At 58.5% G+C, this 25,819-nt stretch overlaps 1 protein-coding gene across 1 annotated transcript in view; it reads right to left on the minus strand.

Moving 5' to 3' along the window:
- LOC306983134 (rab GDP dissociation inhibitor beta-like) overlaps positions 1–25,819 on the minus strand; it is a 54,500-nt gene that overhangs the window by 14,268 nt on the left and 14,413 nt on the right. Inside the window, exons 2-8 of the mRNA XM_079582869.1 lie at positions 24,700–24,807; positions 23,530–23,629; positions 23,310–23,444; positions 22,528–22,726; positions 1,274–1,405; positions 1,101–1,200; positions 819–990 (exon numbers count right to left, since the gene is read on the minus strand). Of these exons, the coding sequence (XP_079438995.1) occupies positions 819–990; positions 1,101–1,200; positions 1,274–1,405; positions 22,528–22,726; positions 23,310–23,444; positions 23,530–23,629; positions 24,700–24,807 (946 nt within the window). The remainder of the gene's footprint in view (positions 1–818; positions 991–1,100; positions 1,201–1,273; positions 1,406–22,527; positions 22,727–23,309; positions 23,445–23,529; positions 23,630–24,699; positions 24,808–25,819) is intronic.

Consider the following 25,819-nt stretch of genomic DNA (forward strand, 5'->3'; position numbering starts at 1 on the left):
CTGAGCGGCTCCAACACCGGTAACTGAGCCGAGGCGTCTGCGCAGACCGACCGAGGGAACGCCTCTAAACCCGGCCACTCTGAGCGGCTCCAACACCGGTAACTGAGCCGAGGCGTCTGCGCAGACTGACCGAGGGAAGCGCCTCTAAACCCGGCCACTCTCTGAGCGGCTCCAACACCGGTAACTGAGCCGAGGCGTCTGCGCAGACCGACCGAGGGAACGCCTCTAAACCCGGCCACTCTGAGCGGCTCCAACACCGGTAACTGAGCCGAGGCGTCTGCGCAGACTGACCGAGGGAAGCGCCTCCAAACCCGGCCTCCCCCAGGAAGAGCCGCAGCGGGACAGCGCGTCAGTCTGACTCAACACATGCGCGTTTCAAGAATATCCTAATCAAACGTATTAGCTGCTGAGTTATTAACACACTTATATAAAAGTAAATGTTGTAGTTCACCGTTTTCTTGGAAAATGTGACGAAGCACAAAGAAAGAGCGTTACATATCCAGACAGCGATGATGGCGCTTCGACTGCGCTTTGTAAAACGGGCTAAGGGCGTAAATCAAAACTTTTTTGATAGAACTATTGAACCTTTTTTAATATTTAGGCCTGTCTCGAAAACACTTTGTTATGTTAGTCACTGACTTAGGTGACATGTTTAATATATTTTTCTATATTCTCTCTTTTTTACTGTCGGCCAATTTGGCCGATGGACATAATTTTTACCGGCCATTTGCTTTTTAAACCGGCCAAAAGCCGGCTACAGCCGGATAACGGAAACCCTGTTTCCGGTTGACCTGGTTCTGAGAGATAATGATCCTCACCGTGTTTCCGGTTGACCTGGTTCTGGGGGATGATGATCTGGCAGGAGTTGACGTCGCCGGTGCTGGCGATGGGGTGGCTGAGGATGCAGATGATCCGGATCACCTGGCCCACCTTTTGCGCTCGGTCCATGATGTAACTGGGGTCACAGATCAGCTGCTTGCACCGGGCGATCTGAGGAGAAGCAGCAACACTAAAACATCTTATCCTGTCTCTTGCTCCACCCAGACATATCTATATCGCGGCGTCTAGAGTTGGACGGGTATGGGGTTAAGGCTTCTCACCTCTCCTTCAGACTTGACCCCCACCACTTTCCCATCCTCAATGACGATCTCTTCTATGGGCTTGTTGAGCATGTACGTCCCTCCGTAAATGGCGCTCAATCTGAAAGCAGACCAGACCAGCAGTGAAGGAGGTGGAAGTGCTTTGGCGTGGATGTTCCTGCTGAGGCGTTTACCTGGCGAATCCCTGGGGCAGCTCTCCCAGTCCGTACAGTGGATAGAGATATGGGCTTTTTCCGTATCGAGCCAGACTTTCACTGTAGAGCTTTATTCTGTTTATGGTTTCAATACACGGCTCCTCCAGGTAACTGAAAACAAAAACACAAAAGACGATCATGAGCATTTCATTTGAATAGAATTATAATATAATTACAAATAATAGATCACGACCAGAAGGCCGACACCAGGACTTGGAAAACCTTTCTCTCACGGTCGTAAGCGCATCTCACAGACCTGGCTCAATAAGACTCACAGAACTGCTACGCAAACCACCTTACTGACTTTCAGATACAATTTTAGAACATTTTATCTGATTATTAATCCTGTTAGCCTTCTAGGTTATCCTGTTTGCACTTTAATATTTAATGCCGTCTGTTAATTGATTTTGATCATTAAACCTCCATAAACCACAGTTTGCTTTGGTAATGTCTGTGTTTATTATTCCAGACTTAGAGTCCATGTGTACGTTAAATACCACTTCCTTCAGATAAATCTGTAGTTTAGCCTCTTATTCTTACTTTTATTTTGTTCGCTTTACGAACTGGTGCCCCGTTAAATTTTAAGGGTAATCTACAACCTATTAATTAATAAACAAATTAATTGATTAATAAACCCTCATACCCTACACATCTATCTATCTACATATCTATCTATCTACATATCTATCTACATATCAATAACCCGCATTCAGTAAAGCCTTTTATTTTTGCGGGTCCACTTCCTGCACCACCCCAAACTTCCAACTTCCTAAAAGTTACGGTCACGCGGGTTCACTTCCTCTCCGTCTCCACTGTGGCTGTAGCATGATCTTTAGGTGTCCCCAAACGAAACGCTCCAATCTTAGTGATTCAAGCTCTGAATCCTAGGTCTTTTGCCGTCCGCTTCTCAACTATATCATGTCACGTTCTGCGTGTGATTCTCACTGAAGCGTTACTTTGACTATAGTTGCTGCCGTTCCTCAACCAGAGCCCCTGTCTGGTTCCGCTGTGTTTAGACGTCGGGCCGCGCCTGGAGACTCCGCGCTAAACATTCCAAACTCAAAGGTAAATTTTACCGTTCTATCGTGAAAGCCGAATTGTAGGCATTGATTTAAACTATTAGCTTGTTCGCTAATCTAGAGAATTATTGCTGTTTTGAGCGGTTTTTGTCACTTCCGTGACTACCGCTGAAATGGTTACATGTCTGGTGGCCATTGAAGCCCATTGATTTTAACGTAGCTACGTATTTCCCCTCATGAATATTGCGCAATACTATTTCGAATACCAAACTCTGCATTCGTGTTTGGATTATTCGACCACTGAATTTAAAGGTGCTTTGTATTATTATTTTTCTCAATGTTGACTGAGTTATGTTTTGATTCTGAGCACAACTATACATTCAGATCAGATGCACTTTAAACTATGGTGTAACATCATAGCACATGATGATTGTTATATGCATTCGCATTCAGCATGTATGTAGGTTACTTAACTTGTGCTTTTGGCCTTTTAGGTCAGGTTTTTTTGTATGGGACCAACCAAGCCCTTTCCTTCCCGCATAAACTCTTGAACTCTCGATGGTCCCAACTCGAGGACCCCTAACGAGATGGCGAGCTACGAACCCTCGGACCTATACGTGGTAGGATAAGCAAAACACACATCCATCCATCACGTCTGAACTCTACCCTAACTGGAATAATTATCGCTCAACTCGGACTCTATTCCGGCCGTGGAACATATCAGGACGGGTTTTTTCCCTTTCCCCTTTTATTTGGGTTTTCCTTTCCCTTCGCATTCGTTGGCAGCGCGTTGCTCCGCCATCGAACTGTCCTAAAGCAATTTTTATTCCTGTACTCGTGTTGTTTTGTCATGTGTGCTCGATGAATACAGACACTTAAACTGAAATCTATGACTCCGGTATCTTCATTCACAACCCAGGCTCCGTGACGAACTCTCTTCTGTGCATTTTAGCTTTCGCAGCCAGCCGCCCAGCTTTTACATGTGACATATCTATTCGAGACGCCGCTATAAATATTTCCCCCAAAAAAGATATTTAAACATCGATACAGGGATTTTTGGATCGATGCGAAAATCGCGCGATATATCGGCAGATCGATATTTTTCAACACCCCTAGTCACAACTTTAATGGCCGTAAGAATTTTGATGATGCTTTCAAATAATGGCTGCTACAGGTGAAACTCGAGCAACATATGCAGGGCTTGAAGTGAAAAAAAAACCTGAGCCTGAACAATCTGTGGCTCAACCAGGACTTTTATCGATATTCCTTATCGATCCGGGACTTTAACGGTCTCTTAGCGGTACTTTAAAAGAAAAAAGAAAAGCGTTAGATAGAGGCTACTGTATATAGGCAATGTAGCCTAGGCCAATATTTTTTTATTAAACTTTTTTATTACACATTTACTCTGCATTTGGACTAGGGGCGTTCCGATCAGGTTTTTTTGCCCCCGAGTCCGAGTCATTTGATTTTGAGAATTGCCCGATACCGAGTCCCAATCCGATACCTAATACATTGTTTTAAAAATTAAGAAAAAAATAAATATATTATTCAACTTGTTTTCATTCATGGTTTTGGATATAGAGAGTAACTCTACTAAGTCTGTTTTTTCTCAAGTAAGCAAGACCAGTCTTTACAGTGTAGGAGGCAGTGGTTAAGAGAGGAGGCAGTGGTTAAGAGAGGAGGCCGTGGTTAAGAGAGGAGGCCGTGGTTAAGAGAGGAGGCAGTGGTTAAGAGAGGAGGCAGTGGTTAAGAGAGGAGGCAGTGGTTAAGAGAGGAGACAGTGGTTAAGAGAGGAGGCAGTGGTTAAGAGAGGAGGCCGTGGTTAAGAGAGGAGGCCGTGGTTAAGAGAGGAGGCAGTGGTTAAGAGAGGAGGCCGTGGTTAAGAGAGGAGGCCGTGGTTAAGAGAGGAGGCAGTGGTTAAGAGAGGAGGCAGTGGTTAAGAGAGGAGGCAGTGGTTAAGAGAGGAGGCAGTGGTTAAGAGAGGAGGCAGTGGTTAAGAGAGGAGGCAGTGGTTAAGAGAGGAGGCAGTGGTTAAGAGAGGAGGCGGTGGTTAAGAGAGGAGGCGGTGGTTAAGAGAGGAGGCCGTGGTGAAGAGAGGAGGCAGTGGTTAAGAGAGGAGGCAGTGGTTAAGAGAGAGACAGTGGTTAAGAGAGGAGGCAGCTGTTAAGAGAGGAGACAGTGGTTAAGAGAGGAGGCAGTGGTTAAGAGAGGAGGCAGTGGTTAAGAGAGGAGGCGGTGGTTAAGAGAGGAGGCAGTGGTTAAGAGAGGAGGCAGTGGTTAAGAGAGGAGACAGTGGTTAAGAGAGGAGGCAGTGGTTAAGAGAGGAGGCCGTGGTGAAGACAGGACGCAGTGGTTAAGAGAGGAGGCAGTGGTTAAGAGAGGAGACAGTGGTTAAGAGAGGAGGCAGTGGTTAAGAGAGGAGGCCGTGGTGAAGAGAGGAGGCAGTGGTTAAGAGAGGAGGCGGTGGTTAAGAGAGGAGGCAGTGGTTAAGAGAGGAGACAGTGGTTAAGAGAGGAGGCCGTGGTGAAGAGAGGAGGCAGTGGTTAAGAGAGGAGACAGTGGTTAAGAGAGGAGGCAGTGGTTAAGAGAGGAGGCAGTGGTTAAGAGAGGAGGCCGTGGTGAAGAGAGGAGGCAGTGGTTAAGAGAGGAGGCAGTGGTTAAGAGAGGAGACAGTGGTTAAGAGAGGAGGCCGTGGTGAAGAGAGGAGGCAGTGGTTAAGAGAGGAGGCAGTGGTTAAGAGAGGAGGCAGTGGTTAAGAGAGGAGGCCGTGGTGAAGAGAGGAGGCAGTGGTTAAGAGAGGAGGCAGTGGTTAAGAGAGGAGGCAGTGGTTAAGAGAGGAGGCAGTGGTTAAGAGAGGAGGCAGTGGTTAAGAGAGGAGGCAGTGGTTAAGAGAGGAGACAGTGGTTAAGAGAGGAGGCAGTGGTTAAGAGAGGAGGCAGTGGTTAAGAGAGGAGGCAGTGGTTAAGAGAGGAGGCAGTGGTTAAGAGAGGAGGCAGTGGTTAAGAGAGGAGGCAGTGGTTAAGAGAGGAGGCAGTGGTTAAGAGAGGAGGCAGTGGTTAAGAGAGGAGGCAGTGGTTAAGAGAGGAGGCAGTGGTTAAGAGAGGAGGCAGTGGTTAAGAGAGGAGGCAGTGGTTAAGAGAGGAGGCAGTGGTTAAGAGAGGAGACAGTGGTTAAGAGAGGAGGCAGTGGTGAAGAGAGGAGGCAGTGGTTAAGAGAGGAGGCAGTGGTTAAGAGAGGAGGCAGTGGTTAAGAGAGGAGGCAGTGGTTAAGAGAGGAGGCCGTGGTGAAGAGAGGAGGCCGTGGTGAAGAGAGGAGGCAGTGGTTAAGAGAGGAGGCAGTGGTTAAGAGAGGAGACAGTGGTTAAGAGAGGAGGCAGTGGTTAAGAGAGGAGACAGTGGTTAAGAGAGGAGGCAGTGGTTAAGAGAGGAGGCCGTGGTGAAGAGAGGAGGCAGTGGTTAAGAGAGGAGGCAGTGGTTAAGAGAGGAGGCAGTGGTTAAGAGAGGAGGCAGTGGTTAAGAGAGGAGGCAGTGGTTAAGAGAGGAGACAGTGGTTAAGAGAGGAGGCAGTGGTTAAGAGAGGAGGCAGTGGTTAAGAGAGGAGGCAGTGGTTAAGAGAGGAGGCAGTGGTTAAGAGAGGAGGCAGTGGTTAAGAGAGGAGGCAGTGGTTAAGAGAGGAGGCAGTGGTTAAGAGAGGAGGCAGTGGTTAAGAGAGGAGGCAGTGGTTAAGAGAGGAGGCAGTGGTGAAGAGAGGAGGCAGTGGTGAAGAGAGGAGGCAGTGGTTAAGAGAGGAGGCAGTGGTTAAGAGAGGAGGCAGTGGTTAAGAGAGGAGGCAGTGGTAAAGAGAGGAGGCAGTGGTTAAGAGAGGAGGCAGTGGTTAAGAGAGGAGGCGGTGGTTAAGAGAGGAGGCAGTGGTTAAGAGAGGAGGCAGTGGTTAAGAGAGGAGGCAGTGGTTAAGAGAGGAGGCAGTGGTTAAGAGAGGAGGCAGTGGTTAAGAGAGGAGGCAGTGGTAAAGAGAGGAGGCAGTGGTTAAGAGAGGAGGCAGTGGTTAAGAGAGGAGGCAGTGGTTAAGAGAGGAGGCAGTGGTTAAGAGAGGAGGCAGTGGTAAAGAGAGGAGGCAGTGGTTAAGAGAGGAGGCGGTGGTTAAGAGAGGAGGCAGTGGTTAAGAGAGGAGGCAGTGGTTAAGAGAGGAGGCAGTGGTTAAGAGAGGAGGCAGTGGTAAAGAGAGGAGGCAGTGGTTAAGAGAGGAGGCAGTGGTTAAGAGAGGAGGCAGTGGTTAAGAGAGGAGGCAGTGGTTAAGAGAGGAGGCCGTGGTGAAGAGAGGAGGCAGTGGTTAAGAGAGGAGGCAGTGGTTAAGAGAGGAGGCAGTGGTTAAGAGAGGAGGCAGTGGTTAAGAGAGGAGGCAGTGGTTAAGAGAGGAGGCAGTGGTTAAGAGAGGAGGCGGTGGTTAAGAGAGGAGGCGGTGGTTAAGAGAGGAGGCGGTGGTTAAGAGAGGAGGCAGTGGTTAAGAGAGGAGGCAGTGGTTAAGAGAGGAGGCAGTGGTTAAGAGAGGAGGCAGTGGTTAAGAGAGGAGGCAGTGGTTAAGAGAGGAGGCAGTGGTTAAGAGAGGAGGCAGTGGTTAAGAGAGGAGGCAGTGGTTAAGAGAGGAGGCAGTGGTTAAGAGAGGAGGCAGTGGTTAAGAGAGGAGGCAGTGGTTAAGAGAGGAGGCAGTGGTTAAGAGAGGAGGCAGTGGTTAAGAGAGGAGGCAGTGGTTAAGAGAGGAGGCAGTGGTTAAGAGAGGAGACAGTGGTTAAGAGAGGAGGCAGTGGTTAAGAGAGGAGGCAGTGGTTAAGAGAGGAGGCAGTGGTTAAGAGAGGAGGCAGTGGTTAAGAGAGGAGGCAGTGGTTAAGAGAGAGAAAGAGGCGCTGGGCCAGGTGAGTGACAGAGGCGCTGGGCCAGGGGGAGGGGACAGAAAGTGGTTCGTGGTAGCTCGAAATCTGATCAAAAGTTACGAGAATAGACACGCATAAATATCCGAGTCCTGATCGGGAGGTATTGTCCGATTCCGATCGAGTCTGTAACCACGTGATCGGGCCCGATTTCCAATCACGTGATGGGAAATCGGGACATCCCTAATTTGGACCTAATGTATTTCCAATTTGTGCAAACACTTAATATATGGGAGGTAAAATACAAGTATAGACCAAAATGTAAAGTGTAATATTTTTGAAAATAATCTAGTAAGTAAAGGATTAAGTGTCATAGTTTGTTAATCAGGCTGTTGGTTAGATTTGGCTGGAGCTCGTGGGACTGAGCCTAAAAGAAAACTGCTGTAAAATAATGACCTGGAGCCACTTTCTCACCGCACGCACATGTCTCACCGCACGCACCTGTCTCACCGCACGCACATGTCTCACCGCACACCTGTCTCACCGCACGCACCTGTCTCACCGCACGCACCTGTCTCACCGCACGCACATGTCTCACCGCACGCACCTGTCTCACCGCACGCACATGTCTCACCGCACGCACCTGTCTCACCGCACGCACATGTCTCACCGCACACCTGTCTCACCGCACGCACCTGTCTCACCGCACGCACCTGTCTCACCGCACGCACCTGTCTCACCGCACGCACATGTCTCACCGCACGCACCTGTCTCACCGCACGCACATGTCTCACCGCACGCACCTGTCTCACCGCACGCACATGTCTCACCGCACACCTGTCTCACCGCACGCACCTGTCTCACCGCACGCACATGTCTCACCGCACGCACCTGTCTCACCGCACGCACATGTCTCACCGCACACCTGTCTCACCGCACGCACATGTCTCACCGCACACCTGTCTCACCGCGCACACCTGTCTCACCGCACGCACCTGTCTCACCGCACGCACATGTCTCACCGCACGCACCTGTCTCACCGCACGCACATGTCTCACCGCACGCACCTGTCTCACCGCACGCACATGTCTCACCGCACACCTGTCTCACCGCACGCACCTGTCTCACCGCACGCACATGTCTCACCGCACGCACCTGTCTCACCGCACGCACATGTCTCACCGCACACCTGTCTCACCGCACGCACATGTCTCACCGCACACCTGTCTCACCGCGCACACCTGTCTCACCGCACGCACCTGTCTCACCGCGCACACCTGTCTCACCGCACGCACCTGTCTCACCGCGCACACCTGTCTCACCGCACGCACATGTCTCACCGCACGCACCTGTCTCACCGCGCGCACCTCTCTCACCGCACGCACCTGTCTCACCGCGCGCACCTCTCTCACCGCACGCACCTGTCTCACCGCACGCACATGTCTCACCGCACGCACATGTCTCACCGCGCACACCTGTCTCACCGCACGCACATGTCTCACCGCACGCACCTGTCTCACCGCGCACACCTGTCTCACCGCACGCACATGTCTCACCGCACGCACCTGTCTCACCGCACGCACCTGTCTCACCGCGCACACCTGTCTCACCGCACGCACCTGTCTCACCGCACGCACATGTCTCACCGCACGCACCTGTCTCACCGCGCACACCTGTCTCACCGCACGCACCTGTCTCACCGCACGCACCTGTCTCACCGCACGCACCTGTCTCACCGCACGCACCTGTCTCACCGCACGCACCTGTCTCACCGCACGCACATGTCTCACCGCACGCACATGTCTCACCGCGCGCACCTGTCTCACCGTGCGCACCTGTCTCACCGCACGCACCTGTCTCACCGCACGCACCTGTCTCACCGCACGCACATGTCTCACCGCACGCACATGTCTCACCGCACGCACATGTCTCACCGCACGCACCTGTCTCACCGCGCGCACCTGTCTCACCGCACACCTGTCTCACCGCACGCACCTGTCTCACCGCGCGCACCTCTCTCACCGCGCGCACCTGTCTCACCGCGCGCACCTGTCTCACCGCACACCTGTCTCACCGCACGCACATGTCTCACCGCACGCACCTGTCTCACCGCACGCACATGTCTCACCGCACGCACCTGTCTCACCGCGCGCACCTGTCTCACCGCACACCTGTCTCACCGCACGCACATGTCTCACCGCACGCACCTGTCTCACCGCGCGCACCTGTCTCACCGCGCGCACCTGTCTCACCGTGCACACCTGTCTCACCGTGCGCACCTGTCTCACCGTGCGCACCTGTCTCACCGCACGCACCTGTCTCACCGCACGCACCTGTCTCACCGCACGCACATGTCTCACCGCACGCACATGTCTCACCGCACGCACCTGTCTCACCGCACGCACCTGTCTCACCGCACGCACATGTCTCACCGCACGCACATGTCTCACCGCACGCACCTGTCTCACCGCACGCACATGTCTCACCGCACGCACCTGTCTCACCGCACGCACCTGTCTCACCGCACACCTGTCTCACCGCACGCACATGTCTCACCGCACGCACCTGTCTCACCGCGCGCACCTGTCTCACCGCGCGCACCTGTCTCACCGTGCACACCTGTCTCACCGTGCGCACCTGTCTCACCGTGCGCACCTGTCTCACCGCACGCACCTGTCTCACCGCACGCACCTGTCTCACCGCACGCACATGTCTCACCGCACGCACATGTCTCACCGCACGCACCTGTCTCACCGCACGCACCTGTCTCACCGTGCACACCTGTCTCACCGTGCGCACCTGTCTCACCGTGCGCACCTGTCTCACCGCACGCACCTGTCTCACCGCACGCACCTGTCTCACCGCACGCACATGTCTCACCGCACGCACCTGTCTCACCGCACGCACCTGTCTCACCGCACGCACATGTCTCACCGCACGCACATGTCTCACCGCACACCTGTCTCACCGCACGCACCTGTCTCACCGCGCGCACCTGTCTCACCGCACGCACCTGTCTCACCGCACGCACCTGTCTCACCGCGCACACCTGTCTCACCGCACGCACCTGTCTCACCGCACGCACCTGTCTCACCGCGCACACCTGTCTCACCGCACGCACATGTCTCACCGCACGCACCTGTCTCACCGCACGCACCTGTCTCACCGCACGCACATGTCTCACCGCACGCACCTGTCTCACCGCACGCACATGTCTCACCGCACACCTGTCTCACCGCACGCACCTGTCTCACCGCGCGCACCTGTCTCACCGCACGCACCTGTCTCACCGTGCACACCTGTCTCACCGTGCACACCTGTCTCACCGCACGCACCTGTCTCACCGCGCGCACATGTCTCACCGCACGCACCTGTCTCACCGCACGCACCTGTCTCACCGCACGCACCTGTCTCACCGCACGCACCTGTCTCACCGCACGCACCTGTCTCACCGCGCACACCTGTCTCACCGCACGCACATGTCTCACCGCACGCACCTGTCTCACCGCGCGCACCTGTCTCACCGCACGCACCTGTCTCACCGCACGCACCTGTCTCACCGCACGCACCTGTCTCACCGCGCGCACATGTCTCACCGCGCGCACCTCTCTCACCGCACGCACCTGTCTCACCGCACGCACCTGTCTCACCGCACGCACCTGTCTCACCGCACGCACCTGTCTCACCGCACGCACCTGTCTCACCGCACGCACATGTCTCACCGCACGCACCTGTCTCACCGCGCACACCTGTCTCACCGCGCGCACCTGTCTCACCGCACGCACCTGTCTCACCGCACGCACATGTCTCACCGCGCACACCTGTCTCACCGCGCACACCTGTCTCACCGCGCACACATGTCTCACCGCACGCACCTGTCTCACCGCACGCACCTGTCTCACCGCGCACACCTGTCTCACCGCACGCACCTGTCTCACCGCACGCACATGTCTCACCGCGCACACCTGTCTCACCGCACGCACCTGTCTCACCGCGCGCACCTGTCTCACCGCGCGCACCTGTCTCACCGTGCGCACCTGTCTCACCGCACACCTGTCTCACCGCGCACACATGTCTCACCGCACGCACCTGTCTCACCGCACGCACATGTCTCACCGCGCACACCTGTCTCACCGCACGCACCTGTCTCACCGCGCACACATGTCTCACCGCACGCACCTGTCTCACCGCACGCACCTGTCTCACCGCGCACACATGTCTCACCGCACGCACCTGTCTCACCGCACGCACCTGTCTCACCGCACGCACCTGTCTCACCGCGCACACATGTCTCACCGCACGCACCTGTCTCACCGCACGCACCTGTCTCACCGCGCACACATGTCTCACCGCACGCACCTGTCTCACCGCGCGCACCTGTCTCACCGCACGCACCTGTCTCACCGCACGCACATGTCTCACCGCACGCACCTGTCTCACCGCGCACACCTGTCTCACCGCGCGCACCTGTCTCACCGCGCGCACCTGTCTCACCGCACGCACCTGTCTCACCGCACGCACCTGTCTCACCGCACGCACATGTCTCACCGCGCGCACATGTCTCACCGCACGCACCTGTCTCACCGCGCGCACCTGTCTCACCGCACGCACCTGTCTCACCGCACGCACCTGTCTCACCGCGCACACCTGTCTCACCGCACGCACCTGTCTCACCGCACGCACCTGTCTCACCGCACGCACCTGTCTCACCGCACGCACCTGTCTCACCGCGCGCACCTGTCTCACCGCGCGCACCTGTCTCACCGCACGCACCTGTCTCACCGCGCACACCTGTCTCACCGCGCACACATGTCTCACCGCGCACACATGTCTCACCGCGCGCACCTGTCTCACCGCACGCACCTGTCTCACCGCGCGCACCTGTCTCACCGCACACACCTGTCTCACCGCGCACACATGTCTCACCGCACGCACCTGTCTCACCGCACGCACATGTCTCACCGCGCACACCTGTCTCACCGCACGCACCTGTCTCACCGCACGCACCTGTCTCACCGCGCACACATGTCTCACCGCACGCACCTGTCTCACCGCACGCACCTGTCTCACCGCACGCACCTGTCTCACCGCACGCACCTGTCTCACCGCACGCACATGTCTCACCGCACGCACCTGTCTCACCGCGCGCACCTGTCTCACCGCACGCACATGTCTCACCGCGCGCACATGTCTCACCGCGCGCACCTCTCTCACCGCACGCACCTGTCTCACCGCACGCACCTGTCTCACCGCACGCACCTGTCTCACCGCGCACACCTGTCTCACCGCACGCACCTGTCTCACCGCACGCACCTGTCTCACCGCACGCACCTGTCTCACCGCACGCACCTGTCTCACCGCACGCACATGTCTCACCGCACGCACCTGTCTCACCGCGCGCACCTGTCTCACCGCGCACACCTGTCTCACCGCACGCACCTGTCTCACCGCACGCACCTGTCTCACCGCACGCACATGTCTCACCGCACGCACCTGTCTCACCGCACGCACCTGTCTCACCGCACGCACCTGTCTCACCGCGCACACCTGTCTCACCGCACGCACCTGTCTCACCGCACGCACCTGTCTCACCGCACGCACCTGTCTCACCGCGCACACCTGTCTCACCGCGCACCTGTCTCACCGCACGCACCTGTCTCACCGCACGCACCTGTCTCACCGCACGCACCTGTCTCACCGCACGCACATGTCTCACCGCACGCACCTGTCTCACCGCGCGCACCTGTCTCACCGCACGCACCTGTCTCACCGCGCACACCTGTCTCACCGCACGCACCTGTCTCACCGCACGCACCTGTCTCACCGCACGCACATGTCTCACCGCACGCACCTGTCTCACCGCACGCACATGTCTCACCGCACGCACATGTCTCACCGCACACCTGTCTCACCGCACGCACCTGTCTCACCGCGCGCACCTGTCTCACCGCACGCACCTGTCTCACCGCACGCACCTGTCTCACCGCGCACACCTGTCTCACCGCACGCACCTGTCTCACCGCACGCACCTGTCTCACCGCACGCACATGTCTCACCGCACGCACCTGTCTCACCGCACGCACCTGTCTCACCGCACGCACCTGTCTCACCGCGCACACCTGTCTCACCGCACGCACCTGTCTCACCGCACGCACCTGTCTCACCGCACGCACCTGTCTCACCGCGCACACCTGTCTCACCGCACGCACCTGTCTCACCGCACGCACCTGTCTCACCGCACGCACCTGTCTCACCGCACGCACCTGTCTCACCGCACGCACCTGTCTCACCGCACGCACCTGTCTCACCGCACGCACCTGTCTCACCGCACGCACCTGTCTCACCGCACGCACATGTCTCACCGCACGCACCTGTCTCACCGCGCGCACCTGTCTCACCGCACGCACCTGTCTCACCGCGCACACCTGTCTCACCGCACGCACCTGTCTCACCGCACGCACCTGTCTCACCGCACGCACCTGTCTCACCGCACGCACCTGTCTCACCGCACGCACCTGTCTCACCGCACGCACCTGTCTCACCGCACGCACCTGTCTCACCGCACGCACCTGTCTCACCGCACGCACCTGTCTCACCGCACGCACATGTCTCACCGCACGCACCTGTCTCACCGCGCGCACCTGTCTCACCGCACGCACCTCTCTCACCGCGCGCACCTGTCTCACCGCGCGCGCCTGTCTCACCACGCGCACCTGTCTCACCGCGCGCGCCTGTCTCACCGCGCGCACCTGTCTCACCGCGCGCACCTGTCTCACCGCACGCACCTGTCTCACCGCACACACCTGTCTCACCGCGCGCGCCTGTCTCACCGCACACCTGTCTCACCGCGCACACCTGTCTCACCGCACACCTGTCTCACCGCACGCACCTGTCTCACCGCGCACACCTGTCTCACCGCGCACACCTGTCTCACCGCACGCCTGTCTCACCGCACACCTGTCTCACCGCACACCTGTCTCACCGCACGCACCTGTCTCACCGCACGCACCTGTCTCACCGCGCGCACCTGTCTCACCGCACGCACCTGTCTCACCGCACGCACATGTCTCACCGCACGCACCTGTCTCACCGCGCGCACCTGTCTCACCGCGCGCACCTGTCTCACCGCACGCACCTGTCTCACCGCACACACCTGTCTCACCGCACGCACCTGTCTCACCGCACGCACCTGTCTCACCGCACGCACCTGTCTCACCGCACACCTGTCTCACCGCACGCACCTGTCTCACCGCGCACACCTGTCTCACCGCGCACACCTGTCTCACCGCACGCACCTGTCTCACCGCACGCACCTGTCTCACCGCACGCACCTGTCTCACCGCACGCACCTGTCTCACCGCACGCACCTGTCTCACCGCACACCTGTCTCACCGCGCACACCTGTCTCACCGCACACCTGTCTCACCGCACGCACCTGTCTCACCGCGCACACCTGTCTCACCGCGCACACCTGTCTCACCGCACGCACCTGTCTCACCGCACGCACCTGTCTCACCGCACACCTGTCTCACCGCACGCACCTGTCTCACCGCACGCACCTGTCTCACCGCGCACACCTGTCTCACCGCACGCACCTGTCTCACCGCGCGCACCTGTCTCGCCGCACGCACCTGTCTCACCGCGCGCACCTGTCTCACCGCGCACACCTGTCTCACCACCTCTCTCACCGCGCGCACCTGTCTCACCGCGCGCACATGTCTCACCGCACGCACCTGTCTCACCGCGCGCACCTGTCTCACCGCACGCACCTCTCTCACCGCGCGCACCTGTCTCACCGCGCGCGCCTGTCTCACCACGCGCACCTGTCTCACCGCGCGCGCCTGTCTCACCGCGCGCACCTGTCTCACCGCGCGCACCTGTCTCACCGCACGCACCTGTCTCACCGCACACACCTGTCTCACCGCGCGCGCCTGTCTCACCGCACACCTGTCTCACCGCGCACACCTGTCTCACCGCACACCTGTCTCACCGCACGCACCTGTCTCACCGCGCACACCTGTCTCACCGCGCACACCTGTCTCACCGCACGCCTGTCTCACCGCACACCTGTCTCACCGCACACCTGTCTCACCGCACGCACCTGTCTCACCGCACGCACCTGTCTCACCGCGCGCACCTGTCTCACCGCACGCACCTGTCTCACCGCACGCACATGTCTCACCGCACGCACCTGTCTCACCGCGCGCACCTGTCTCACCGCGCGCACCTGTCTCACCGCACGCACCTGTCTCACCGCACACACCTGTCTCACCGCACGCACCTGTCTCACCGCACGCACCTGTCTCACCGCACGCACCTGTCTCACCGCACACCTGTCTCACCGCACGCACCTGTCTCACCGCGCACACCTGTCTCACCGCGCACACCTGTCTCACCGCACGCACCTGTCTCACCGCACGCACCTGTCTCACCGCACGCACCTGTCTCACCGCACACCTGTCTCACCGCGCACACCTGTCTCACCGCACACCTGTCTCACCGCACGCACCTGTCTCACCGCGCACACCTGTCTCACCGCGCACACCTGTCTCACCGCACGCACCTGTCTCACCGCACGCACCTGTCTCACCGTGCACACCTGTCTCACCGCACGCACCTGTCTCACCGCACGCACCTGTCTCACCGCGCACACCTGTCTCACCGCACGCACCTGTCTCACCGCGCGCACCTGTCTCGCCGCACGCACCTGTCTCACCGCGCGCACCTGTCTCACCGCGCACACCTGTCTCACCACCTCTCTCACCGCGCGCACCTGTCTCACCGCGCACACCTGTCTCACCACCTCTCTCACCGTGCACACCTGTCTCACCGCACGCACATGTCTCACCGCGCGCACCTGTCTCACCGCGCGCACCTGTCTCACCGCGCGCACCTGTCTCACAGTGCGCACCTGTCTCACCGTGCGCACCTGTCTCACCGCGCGCACCTGTCTCACCGCACGCACCTGTCTCACCGCGCGCACCTGTCTCACCGCACGCACCTGTCTCACCGCACGCACCTGTCTCACCGCACGCACCTGTCTCACAGTGCGCACCTGTCTCACCGCGCGCACCTGTCTCACCGCGCGCACCTGTCTCACCGCACGCACCTGTCTCACCGCACACACCTGTCTCACCGCACGCACCTGTCTCACCGCACGCACCTGTCTCACCGCACGCACCTGTCTCACCGCACACCTGTCTCACCGCACGCACCTGTCTCACCGCACGCACCTGTCTCACCGCACGCACCTGTCTCACCGCACGCACCTGTCTCACCGCACACCTGTCTCACCGCACACCTGTCTCACCGCGCGCACCTCTCTCACCGCGCGCACCTGTCTCACCGCGCACACCTGTCTCACCGCGCGCACCTGTCTCACCGCGCGCACCTGTCTCACCGCGCGCACCTGTCTCACCGTTCGCACCTGTCTCACCGTGCGCACCTGTCTCACCGTGCGCACCTGTCTCACCGCGCGCACCTGTCTCACCGCACGCACCTGTCTCACCGCGCACACCTGTCTCACCGCACGCACCAGTCTCACCGCGCGCACCTGTCTCACCGCGCGCACCTGTCTCACCGTTCGCACCTGTCTCACCGTGCGCACCTGTCTCACCGTGCGCACCTGTCTCACCGCGCGCACATGTCTCACCGCACACCTGTCTCACCGCACACCTGTCTCACCGCACACCTGTCTCACCGCACGCACCTGTCTCACCGCGCACACCTGTCTCACCGCACGCACCTGTCTCACCGCGCGCACCTGTCTCACCGCGCGCACCTGTCTCACCGTGCGCACATGTCTCACCGCACACCTGTCTCACCGCGCGCACCTGTCTCACCGCGCGCACCTGTCTCACCGCGCGCACCTGTCTCACCGTGCGCACATGTCTCACCGCGCGCACCTCTCTCACCGCGCGCACCTGTCTCACCGCGCGCACCTCTCTCACCGCGCGCACATGTCTCACCGCGCGCACCTGTCTCACCGCGCGCACCTGTCTCACCGCGCGCACCTGTCTCACCGCACGCACCTGTCTCACCGCACGCACCTGTCTCACCGAGCGCACCTGTCTCACCACCTGTCTCACCGCGCACCTCTCTCACCGCGCGCACCTGTCTCACCGCGCGCACCTGTCTCACCGCACGCACCTGTCTCACCGCACGCACCTGTCTCACCGCACGCACCTGTCTCACCGCACGCACCTGTCTCACCGCGCGCACCTCTCTCACCGCGCGCACCTGTCTCACCGCGCGCGCCTGTCTCACCGCGCGCGCCTGTCTCACCGCGCGCGCCTGTCTCACCGCGCGCGCCTGTCTCACCACGCGCACCTCTCTCACCGCGCGCACCTGTCTCACCGCGCGCACCTGTCTCACCGCACGCACATGTCTCACCGCGCGCACCTCTCTCACCGCGCGCACCTGTCTCACCGCGCGCACCTGTCTCACCGTGCGCACATGTCTCACCGCGCGCACCTCTCTCACCGCGCGCACCTGTCTCACCGCACGCACCTGTCTCACCGCACGCACCTGTCTCACCGAGCGCACCTGTCTCACCACCTGTCTCACCGCGCACCTCTCTCACCGCGCGCACCTGTCTCACCGCGCGCACCTGTCTCACCGCACGCACCTGTCTCACCGCACGCACCTGTCTCACCGCACGCACCTGTCTCACCGCACGCACCTGTCTCACCGCGCGCACCTCTCTCACCGCGCGCACCTGTCTCACCGCGCGCGCCTGTCTCACCGCGCGCGCCTGTCTCACCGCGCGCGCCTGTCTCACCGCGCGCACCTGTCTCACCGCGCGCACCTGTCTCACCGCGCGCACCTGTCTCACCGCGCGCACCTGTCTCACCGCGCGCACCTGTCTCACCGCGCGCACCTGTCTCACCGCGCACACCTGTCTCACCGTGCACACCTGTCTCACCGCGCGCACCTGTCTCACCGCGCGCACCTGTCTCACCGCGCGCACCTGTCTCACCGCGCGCACCTGTCTCACCGCGCGCACCTGTCTCACCGCGCGCACCTGTCTCACCGCGCGCACCTGTCTCACCGCGCGCACCTGTCTCACCGCGCGCACCTGTCTCACCGCGCGCACCTGTCTCACCGCGCGCACCTGTCTCACCGCGCACACCTGTCTCACCGTGCGCACCTGTCTCACCGCGCGCACCTGTCTCACCGCGCGCACCTGTCTCACCGCGCGCACCTGTCTCACCGCGCGCACCTGTCTCACCGCGCGCACCTGTCTCACAGTGCGCACCTGTCTCACCGCGCGCACCTGTCTCACCGCACGCACCTGTCTCACCGCACGCACCTGTCTCACCGCGCGCACCTGTCTCACAGTGCGCACCTGTCTCACCGCGCGCACCTGTCTCACCGCGCGCACCTGTCTCACCGCACGCACCTGTCTCACCGCACGCACCTGTCTCACCGCACGCACCTGTCTCACCGCACGCACCTGTCTCACCGCACGCACCTGTCTCACCGCACACCTGTCTCACCGCACGCACCTGTCTCACCGCGCGCACCTGTCTCACCGCACGCACCTGTCTCACCGCACGCACCTGTCTCACCGCACGCACCTGTCTCACCGCACGCACCTGTCTCACCGCACGCACCTGTCTCACCGCACGCACCTGTCTCACCGCACACCTGTCTCACCGCACGCACCTGTCTCACCGCGCGCACCTGTCTCACCGCACGCACCTGTCTCACCGCACGCACCTGTCTCACCGCACGCACCTGTCTCACAGTGCGCACCTGTCTCACCGCACGCACCTGTCTCACCGCACACCTGTCTCACCGCACGCACCTGTCTCACCGCACGCACCTGTCTCACCGCACGCACCTGTCTCACCGCACGCACCTGTCTCACAGTGCGCACCTGTCTCACCGCACGCACCTGTCTCACCGCACGCACCTGTCTCACCGCACACCTGTCTCACCGCGCGCACCTGTCTCACCGCACGCACCTGTCTCACCGCACGCACCTGTCTCACCGCACGCACCTGTCTCACAGTGCGCACCTGTCTCACCGCGCGCACATGTCTCACCGCGCGCACCTGTCTCACCGCACGCACCTGTCTCACCGCACGCACCTGTCTCACCGCGCGCACCTGTCTCACCGCACGCACCTGTCTCACCGCGCGCACCTGTCTCACCGCACGCACCTGTCTCACCGCACGCACCTCTCTCACCGCACGCACCTGTCTCACCGCACGCACCTGTCTCACAGTGCGCACCTGTCTCACCGCACGCACCTGTCTCACCGCGCGCACATGTCTCACCGCGCGCACCTGTCTCACCGCACGCACCTGTCTCACCGCACGCACCTGTCTCACCGCACGCACCTGTCTCACCGCGCGCACCTGTCTCACCGCGCGCACCTGTCTCACCGCGCGCGCCTGTCTCACCGCGCGCGCCTGTCTCACCACGCGCACCTCTCTCACCGCGCGCACCTGTCTCACCGCGCGCACCTCTCTCACCGCGCGCACCTGTCTCACCGCACGCACCTGTCTCACCGCACGCACATGTCTCACCGCGCGCACATGTCTCACCGCGCGCACCTGTCTCACCGCGCGCACCTCTCTCACCGCGCGCACATGTCTCACCGCGCGCACCTGTCTCACCGCGCGCACCTCTCTCACCGCGCGCACATGTCTCACCGCACGCACCTGTCTCACCGCGCGCACCTGTCTCACCGCGCGCACCTGTCTCACCGCGCGCGCCTGTCTCACCGCGCGCGCCTGTCTCACCACGCGCACCTCTCTCACCGCGCGCACCTGTCTCACCGCGCGCGCCTGTCTCACCGCGCGCACCTGTCTCACCGCGCGCACCTCTCTCACCGCGCGCACCTGTCTCACCGCACGCACCTGTCTCACCGCACGCACATGTCTCACCGCGCGCACATGTCTCACCGCGCGCACCTCTCTCACCGCGCGCACCTCTCTCACCGCGCGCACATGTCTCACCGCGCGCACCTCTCTCACCGCGCGCACCTCTCTCACCGCGCGCACCTGTCTCACCGCGCACACCTGTCTCACCGCGCGCACCTGTCTCACCGCGCGCACCTGTCTCACCGCGCACACCTGTCTCACCGCGCGCACCTGTCTCACCGCGCGCACCTGTCTCACCGCGCGCACCTCTCTCACCGCGCGCACCTGTCTCACCGCGCGCACCTGTCTCACCGCGCACACTTGTCTCACCGCGCGCACCTGTCTCACCGCGCGCACCTGTCTCACCGCGCGCACCTCTCTCACCGCGCACACCTGTCTCACCACCTCTCTCACCGCGCGCACCTGTCTCACCGCGCGCGCCTGTCTCACCACGCGCACCTGTCTCACCGCGCACACCAGTCTCACCGCGCACACCAGTCTCGCCGCACGCACCTGTCTCACCGCGCGCACCTGTCTCACCGCGCACACCTGTCTCACCACCTCTCTCACCGCGCGCACCTGTCTCACCGCGCGCACCTGTCTCGCCGCACGCACCTGTCTCACCGCGCGCACCTGTCTCACCGCGCACACCTGTCTCACCACCTCTCTCACCGCGCGCACCTGTCTCACCGCGCGCACCTGTCTCACCGCGCGCACCTGTCTCACCGCGCGCACCTGTCTCACCGCGCGCACCTGTCTCACCGCGCGCACCTGTCTCACAGTGCGCACCTGTCTCACCACGCGCACCTGTCTCACCGCACGCACCTGTCTCACCGCACGCACCTGTCTCACCGCACGCACCTGTCTCACAGTGCGCACCTGTCTCACCGCGCGCACCTGTCTCACCGCGCGCACCTGTCTCACCGCACGCACCTGTCTCACCGCGCGCACCTGTCTCACCGCACGCACCTGTCTCACCGCACGCACCTGTCTCACCGCACGCACCTGTCTCACCGCACGCACCTGTCTCACCGCACGCACCTGTCTCACCGCACACCTGTCTCACCGCACGCACCTGTCTCACCGCGCACACCTGTCTCACCGCGCGCACCTGTCTCACCGCACGCACCAGTCTCACCGCACGCACCAGTCTCACCGCGCGCACCTGTCTCACCGAGCGCACCTGTCTCACCGCGCGCACCTCTCTCACCGCGCGCACCTGTCTCACCGCACGCACCTCTCTCACCGCACGCACCTGTCTCACCGCGCGCACATGTCTCACCGCGCGCACCTGTCTCACCGCACGCACCTGTCTCACCGCACCTGTCTCACCGCACGCACCTGTCTCACCGCACCTGTCTCCCAGCGCAGGTGCGTGCGGTGAGACAGGTGCGCACCTCACCGCACGCACCTGTCTCACCGCGCGCACATGTCTCACCGCGCGCACCTGTCTCACCGCACGCACCTGTCTCACCGCACGCACCTGTCTCACCGCACGCACCTGTCTCACCGCGCGCACCTCTCTCACCGCGCGCACCTGTCTCACCGCGCGCGCCTGTCTCACCGCGCGCGCCTGTCTCACCACGCGCACCTCTCTCACCGCGCGCACCTCTCTCACCGCGCGCACCTCTCTCACCGCGCGCACCTGTCTCACCGCACGCACCTGTCTCACCGCACGCACATGTCTCACCGCGCGCACATGTCTCACCGCACGCACATGTCTCACCGCACGCACCTGTCTCACCGCACGCACCTGTCTCACCGCGCGCACCTCTCTCACCGCGCGCACCTGTCTCACCGCACGCACCTGTCTCACCGCACGCACATGTCTCACCGCGCGCACATGTCTCACCGCGCGCACCTGTCTCACCGCGCGCACCTCTCTCACCGCGCGCACCTGTCTCACCGCGCGCGCCTGTCTCACCACGCGCACCTGTCTCACCGCGCGCACCTCTCTCACCGCGCGCACCTGTCTCACCGCACGCACCTGTCTCACCGCGCGCGCCTGTCTCACCGCGCGCGCCTGTCTCACCACGCGCACCTGTCTCACCGCGCGCGCCTGTCTCACCGCGCGCACCTGTCTCACCGCGCGCGCCTGTCTCACCGCGCGCGCCTGTCTCACCACGCGCACCTCTCTCACCGCGCGCACCTGTCTCACCGCGCGCACCTCTCTCACCGCGCGCACCTGTCTGATTTTGGTTTACAGATTGTAAAATCCCCACATTGTAAATCCCAGAAGATTAGAATATTGGTTCAGTAGAATTCAGCATCATGGGTTCAAAGCAAAAGAAGTTGGATGTTGTCAAAGTGCTGGATCAAAGCACATAATAGAAAGTGAAGTGGAAGAGAAGGTTCACGCGCTGCAGGATGAGCTCAGTCTGGAGAGGACGGTCAGGAAAAGGCCATTCAAAAGTGTGGAGTATTAAAGCAGCGTACTGCAGTAGTGGAGTACTACAGTGGAGTATTTCAGGTACTCACTCGTCTGTGCGGTAGAGGGCGAGCGAGTGTCCAGTGAAGTCGATCACATCCTTCCCCAGGCTGAACTTCTCGAAGATGGCCTTCATTTTGGTCTTCTGTGGATCCATCCCCTGCATCGTCTTCTGGTCGTTCTCGTCATAGTTGGTTATGAAGGTCAGGAAGTTCCTGAAACGGCGCTTCTCGAACAGACCCATCAGACCTGCAGGGAAACGCACAGAAGAGTTCACACTCAGTGTGGAGCTTCATCTCCTTCCTTCACGTCTCAGGTCTGAATCAGGTGGAAGATAAACGGAGGATCAGTCACTCTGCTGAACAGGGCTGGGCCCCCGAGGTTTATTATACCAGTGCTTCAACTAAAACATGTGTCATCCAGATCCAGGTGAAACAAAAATTAAAAAAAATATTTATCTATTTTATCCCATTTTTTTTAAAAGAAATTTCCCCAATTATCCCAATCTTTTCAACATTTTTTATTTTATTTTTTCCCCCAATTTTACACTGTCTTTTCACAATTTTTCTTACATTTTTTCCATCTTTTTTTCCGCCAAATTCTCTAAATTTCTTTCAATTTTTCCCTCAGTTTTTGACGCCTCAAAAGTAAAGATTCATTTTTCGGGTTCCTGCTTTCAATACTTTCATTTTTTCGACGCCAGTTGAGCCTTTTTAACAATACCAGACGGTGATGTAACGCTTGGTCATGTGTTGTTCATGTATGTACAGGTGTGTGAACAGGCGTGTGTACAGGCGTGTGTACAGGCGTGTGTACAGGCGTGTGCACTTGCTTGAAGACAGCGCCTCCGTTTCGGTGGACGGGACTTTGTGGATTTTGCCGCCTTTGTAAACGTAGCTGCCCTCGATCACCTTGAAGTCCAGGTACCGCGTGACCTGAGTGATGAGCAGCATCCGCACCAGCTGACCTGAAACCAGCCCACAAACAAACAACATCGTCATTAATGGATGCACATGTTTCCTAATCAAACCTCTAAGGGGACCGCGTGGTACCGTTTGCCATGAGGAATTTGGGGATGAGGTCCACGTTCCAGTCCCGGCCTTTTCCCATGCTTTCCGGGGGTTCCCCAGGGAGGTTGAAACGCTTGTACAGCTGTGGAACAGAGACGTGTATGTTCACAAACCGGACAAAAGAGGAGGAGCTGACTGACAGGGGGCGCTGTGGGGCTGCGCTACACAACATATTCCCTCTCTGACCCGTGTCTCAGTACTTGACAAAGAATGATGATGTGGTACAGGACTGGGCTCCATGTCCGCTGTGTGAATACCACAGTAGAATTATGCAGCACTAAAACAAGTAACAATATCTCTACTCAAGATGAAAACGACCTCATCCACAGTGGCGTTCGTAGTCATTGCTCAAGAAGAAAAGAGTAAAAACACGGCCCCAGAGACGCACGTTTATGTGTAAAAACCAGAGTCAGTGTTTAAGCTGCTCAAGACGCTAGCATGCTACCGGTTAGCATTTAGCTTCAACAGCTCAGCTCCGACCTCTCCAAGAGAAAGCTCTGAACCACAAACATCTGGCCTTGGATACAACATGTGACAGAGTTCAGAGCTGTTACTGTAGTATTTCCACAGTGTTCATAGATGTGAGACACACATCTGTTTATCCTGTTGAAGCTAAATGCTAACCGGTAGCGTGCTAACATCTTGTGCAGCTTAAAGAGGGGTATTCTGCTTTTGTCAGTCCCACAGCACCAGTCTATATCACACTACAATGATGACAAACCTTCTGTTGGTCTGTAAATGCAGTAAATTAGAATAACTGCCTTGTATAAAATGTCTCTCTCAAAATGGCTGTAGTGAATGTCTTGAAATAGGCGTCTGTCTCTTTAAGAACCTCTGAGCCTTTAGACACGCCCCCTCCACACGCTGTCTGTGGCATCAGTGGGGAGGGGGTTCTGCTGAGGAGCAGTGGTTGGTTACTCGGCTGGTGACCAAAGCTCGGAGGCGTCTCCAGGAGGTGGGGGCGTTCCTAGGAGGACTCAGGCAAACCTATCCCTAAAATGGCCGCCATCAGAGTTTTTACAGATTACTCACAAATACGTGAATGTGCCATGGCAACACTTCAGGCATGTTTTTAATGAGGGAGTGACAGAATAACATGATGGAAAGCTTGAAAAAGTCCATTTTGCATTTAACAACTCATAAACAACTCACGTCCTCCAGGGGTGTGATGGAGGCGCTCTCTGCTCCGTAGTAGGAGTTGCGGTCCATGTGCAGCACCTTCTTCCCCTTCACCGACATGATGCCCGACAGAATACACTCCTGCACAGACACGGGACACGACCGTCAGGGGAAAAACTTACAATCAAATACAGAATCCAGATGCAAAAGGAAGAAACTTTCATTATTAATCTGCTGTATGGTTCAATATGACACTTTAGTACAGGCATCGAAAACAGAAACTTCTTCTAAAACCGATACGAGTACTTTGATTTAAGTACTTGCCGATACCGAGTAAAAGGCATTTTCTTCAACAGACTGACTTTTTCACAGCACATTGGTTAGTAACTAGTTAAAGTAATCGACACTTTTAAGAGAAGATATATCAGAACTGAACAGATGACATTTATTTATTTATTCATTCAATATTATGTTTAATTTTTATCATTATTTCGATTTTCTGAGGACTTTTTAGTCGCTGGGCTAGTTTGTCAGATGAGTAAGGCCCTGGGCACAAAACGACGGAAGAATCGCTAGAACCGTAAAGTCTCTCCATTGGCTTCCTGTCGAGTTTAGAATCAAATTTAAAATCCTGCTCCTCACATTTAAATCCAAAAAGGGTTTAGCTCCGCTCTATCTCCAAGATGCTCACCCCAAATCAGCCAATCAGAGACACCGCTGTAAAACTCAGGGTTACAAGTGATGCCCCGAGTCTCCAGAGTCACGGTAGGAGGTTTAGCCTTTAGCTTCGAGCTTTACGGAACCGCCCACGTTAAAGAAGCAGAAACAGTCCCTACATTTAAGACTAGGCTCAAAACGTACCTCTGAGAATGAGCTTATAATCAGGTTAGTTTGATAAAGCTCTGACCCTCAGCCTGAAGTAAAGCTCTGACCCTCGGACCTCAGTGGGACCCTCACTGACCCAGTATCGGGACCTCATTAATGAGTCCGAGTATGAGCACAAGCATGTGGTATCGGCGCCTAATTATGACAATTTAGTAGAGGAATCATAAAAAGTATTGTGAAAGCACCGGTATCGAAATGTAACGCCTTCACAGCAGGTTTTTGATGTAAATGTGAGTTGGATTTTCAGAAAACATGAAGCTGCATTGGG

The sequence above is a fragment of the Gobius niger genome, assembly GCF_951799975.1.
Source record: "Gobius niger genome assembly, chromosome: 2".
In the NCBI taxonomy this organism is placed as follows: Eukaryota; Metazoa; Chordata; class Actinopteri; order Gobiiformes; family Gobiidae; genus Gobius; species Gobius niger.